This window comes from Protobothrops mucrosquamatus, unplaced genomic scaffold, assembly GCF_001527695.2.
Source record: "Protobothrops mucrosquamatus isolate PMUCROS unplaced genomic scaffold, P.Mucros_1.0 scaffold15346, whole genome shotgun sequence".
NCBI lineage: Eukaryota > Metazoa > Chordata > Lepidosauria > Squamata > Viperidae > Protobothrops > Protobothrops mucrosquamatus.
In genome coordinates this window covers 1-4,454 of record NW_015401114.1, presented here as the reverse complement: position 1 = coordinate 4,454, position 4,454 = coordinate 1, and the positions used below count along the sequence as shown (strand labels likewise).

Genomic DNA, 4,454 nt, shown 5'->3' with positions numbered 1-4,454 from the left:
CTATGGGGGCAAATTACTGTATCTTCATAATTTTCATACTGTTTGTTGTTATTACATTGCTTAACCTGGCAAAGACACTATACCCCAAAAACTATACCCCCAAAATTGACTCAATAAAAAAAACCAATTCTGCCTTTTTGTTATAAGACACAAGCTCTCTTTTAGTCAGGGACTAGTTTATGGATGAAGTCTACTGCGGCTATTTTTTTATTTCAGTGCTGAAAGGTGGCCCAGTTGAAGGAATTTACAAATTAAAGCAGTTCCATATTCATTGGGGATCCTGTGAAGGCCAGGGTTCTGAACATACTGTTGATGGGGTGAAATATGATGCCGAGGTAAGACCTTCATTAATTTCCAATTTTTGTGTGTGTGTATATGTGTATTCACTATTGAAAAATATGCTGAAATATATTAGAATTGAATATTAAATATATAAGAATTGGCTAAATTAATACATGATGGCAGATGAAATTACTTTCTAATCAATAGTTGTTTAGCAATCCATCCATTAACATGGAAATTTTTGCTGTTGCCCTTCTCTGTCTAGTAATACTATTAGCCCAAAGTCTCTATGTTGCCCCACTTGCACTACCAAATTTGAGCCATTTTCCTGCCAAATATTGGTAGCACAATTTTGGACCATTTGGGAGATTTTGAACCATTTTTAAAAGCACTGAAAAATCAGCTCCTCAAATATGTTGTGCCTTTTCTTCGGATACCACCTCCATTCCACTAGTGTCACTGGCAGCTTTTTAGGTGATGGAACAATTGTCACTTCTCATCCTCCTAAAGTTGCCTATATTTGCTCTAGCTAACATAGTTGTTCTATATTCATACTTACAGTCTAAGATGTACTTATTCTACAAGCCTGCCAGTCACTACTCAGAAAATGACATAGAGCTATCACTTTGATGATAAATGCAATGGATACATTACCACTTCTAAGAGGAAGTGCTCTGATTTAGACTCTTTAGGTCAGCTTCTCCAGTCTGGCACTCCTAGATAGGTTGAGATCCCAATGCAGAGTAACAGCTAGAAGGTTATTCTAGTAGAAGCTAGAAGGGCAACAAGTGGGAAAATCTACTGTATGACACTGAGTGCAGTAACCATCAGTTTGAATTGGGTCCAGAAGGAAATTAGAAACCAATGGACATGGTAGAAAACCAGTGAAGAGCAAAAGCACTGCAGAGATCATTCTTGCTACTGCATTTTGCACCATTTTTTCATAGCTGTTGGCATTTTATTTTTTTAATCTATCTGATTTTTTTCAAATTTATATAAAATATAGCTATTGCTTTCACAGAAATTTCTGAAGATATTAGTAATCTGTTCACATATTAGTAATGGTCTGAATGGCATGAGAAGACAGTGTGAGAAATATAGTTGTATTTGAATTTTTTATTTCATGGGAAAAGGAACTAATAAGCCAGTTCTTTCTTTTAATGTCTCAGAAATCAAGAGACTCAGGCTAAAGGTTAATATATAATTTATTGAGTCCCTCTGTTCAAAGGAAGCCTGCTAATGGGGTGTTTTCTGTCTTCTGCATTTTTTTTTATTCCAGCTCCACTTGGTTCATTGGAATACAAAATATGGAGCTTTTGAGGAAGCTGTAAAACATCCTGATGGCCTGGCAGTTGTAGGAGTGTTTTTGAAGGTTAGTATCTTTATATTTCCTTCTGTAATCTTTGTATTTTCAGAATATTTATTGAACAAGGTGACTTTGTGCTTTGCTCAGAAGTGAATTAACTGCCTACAGTCATTCCAGATGTTTCTATGATAACATTGTTCCCTTTATATTAATTTCTAGTGAAAACTGAAGAGGTCAGTTAATTTTTTTAAAAAAGAATCTTAAGTTTGGAAAGGGTCTGAAAGTCAGGTGGGCAAATCTTCTGGTCTGCTATAGGATTATTATCAGAAATTGACTTAATTTATATCCAACATGATTTCAAACAAGCTACATGGTTTGCAGAGAAAATAAGCCTTTATGATACAAGTGAGTGAACAAACACATTGCAGAAAAACAGATAAACTTACCAATAAAGCTTCTTAACCATGTTTAATAGAATCTTGCAAGATTCTTGCATCAAATATGAGGTACAAATACAAAATTCATATGCACATGTACCTATTATATCAATTGTATGGATTTGGTGCATCTAGTAGATTTTTTTAATTTTCCTTTTAAATATATCAGAAGAGTTGAGCTTAAATGGTTTATCTGTGTAAAATAATAAGCAACAAAAATTACACATATTTGAACTGTGGTTATGCATATTTTTTATACTTCATTGTTTATATATTCTATGTCTACATTTTCATGTCACTCTATGCAGTTACATTCCATTGCAATTGGCAAATTTGCTTTTCCAAATGTATTTCAAAAAATGGTAATAGATGATAAACTGAGTCAATATTGTTTTAGAACCTGAGTATTGATTTTAATTTTGAATTAAGATTAATTTCTTGAAAAGAGATCAATGGGCTGAATTTAAAAGGCTTCTTCACATGCACATGGGCACAAGGCATAATTCAAGTTTCTTTTTATCCTTTCATTTCACAGGTAGGAAGTCCCTGTCTTGGACTACAGAAAGTTGTTGATGTACTAGATTCCATTAAACACAAAGTAAGTGCTTCTTTTTCTTGGTAACCAGGAATATCTGAGCTGTGAATTTCATTATTCATAGAAAAAACATTACTGAAGGGGGGTTGAAATGAAATTGCTTTTAATCTGTATTTTAAATGGCAATGATTGTTTAACTATATCTTGTTGTTTAAAAATGTTATATTTAAACATAGCAGAAATGTTTACTTTTCATTTCTAGCTACATATATTAAAAGTTTTTGTTCACTTCGTATCCCTCAGGGAGGAGGTAAAATAGCATATACTCTTCTTTATCACTATAGTTGCATTAAACCATATTTTCAAAAAAAATATCTTAGTATACATTTCATAATGCACTTCAATTCCCAGAATTTCTGACTGGGGAATTGTGGGAACTGAGTTGAAATCCATACATTTTAAAGTTGCCAAGGTTGAGAAACACTATGCTAGCTTGTTTTATCAAACTTCTCTCTTCTAGGAGAAAGAGGCTAACTTTACCAACTTTGATCCCACTGGTCTTCTGCCTGCCTCTCTTGACTATTGGACTTACCTAGGATCACTGACCACGCCTCCTTTGCTTGAATGTGTCACCTGGATTGTTCTGAAGGAGCCTGTATCTGTGAGCAAAGAGCAGGTAAATTCATTTGCTTCACACATTGTACTCCTCACTTTTTGCCACTAGGAGTTACTAATCTCCCCTCTAATATCTAATTAGAGAGCTTGGGCAAATGGCTTTTCCGATTGAATTTCACAGTACTAGGCTTAGCAACATGAAACTGCTTTTGCTCCTACCCCACATGGATATGGATACACACACACACACACACAGAGTAGGGCTACGTAGGCTTTCAGTATTGTGTATTTATGTTAGCAGTGTCTTTAGGTGTAGTTGGCTCAGTGTGATTTTGCATGATGGCATGGATATTAAGCATTTTTAATTGCTGAAATGTGTCAACGTGACAAAAAATTGAGATTGGGATTTAGACAGTCACATTGTTGAGAAACTCACCTCCTATTTGGAAGATTCAGTCCTAAGTAATGGCAGATACTTCTCTCAAGGTAAAAAGAAAAAATAACAGCTTGAACTCCATAGGAGTCAGGAAGGGCATCCAGCCAGTAAACATTCAGCTCCACCCAGTCACCCCGACTCTACCCCAAATTAAGGAACTACAAGGTCGTAAAAATATTTCACAAGACTTCTGATTTTTTGCTCTCAGTCCTTACAGTCATTGAGAGGGGATGCTGAGGGCCCTTTATTCCCAATGGAGTGAAGGGGATCAGGTCCCAGAGTTGATCCTTATAACTGATAAATCTTGCATTATGAGTCAGCCCACTTCTTGAAATGTATGAACTTTCCAAATTTTTACACCCTTGCAAGGCCGTTAATTGTTTTTGATTCCACAGAGTATTTCAATGCTAAAAGTGGATTGGAATACCTTTTTCAGATTCTACCTTCAGTTTGAGACTGTAGTTTTTCCTTGATACAGGATTGATGGATGGATGGATACTTTTTTGTATGATTTTTTTTCTGTTTGTTGTGATTCAGTTTCTGAAGTGAGTAATGTACAAAGGTCTGCATAAATAAATAAAGTTAAAGTCTTACCAAGATTGTATTGAGGGTGAAGAACATATTTAGAAGTGCTACAGGAGCATTTCTGGTATCTGAACTATGGGATGAGAAGAAAATTTTGTAGTCCCATAATGTTGTAGGTGTTTGATCTGAGATTAGAGATACACTAAATATGTTTTCAGTCATCTGACCAAATTGCATGAATGCTCTCTCGCTCTCTCTCGCTCTCTCTCTCTCTCTCTCTCTCTCTCTCTCTCTCTCTCTCTCTCTCTCTCTCTCTCT

The 4,454-nt window shown here is 35.3% G+C and overlaps 1 protein-coding gene across 1 annotated transcript; it reads left to right on the top strand.

The window, feature by feature from the left end:
* Positions 1 to 216: 216 nt before the first annotated feature.
* LOC107301657 (carbonic anhydrase 2-like) lies at positions 217 to 3,299 on the top strand (the record flags this gene model as incomplete). The annotated part of the gene is made up of 4 exons (XM_015830849.1): positions 217 to 335; positions 1,562 to 1,654; positions 2,561 to 2,623; positions 3,081 to 3,299. Coding segments are annotated over 4 exons (479 nt in total), but the record flags the coding sequence as incomplete, so codon positions are not given.
* Between the last annotated feature and the right edge of the window lie 1,155 nt (positions 3,300 to 4,454).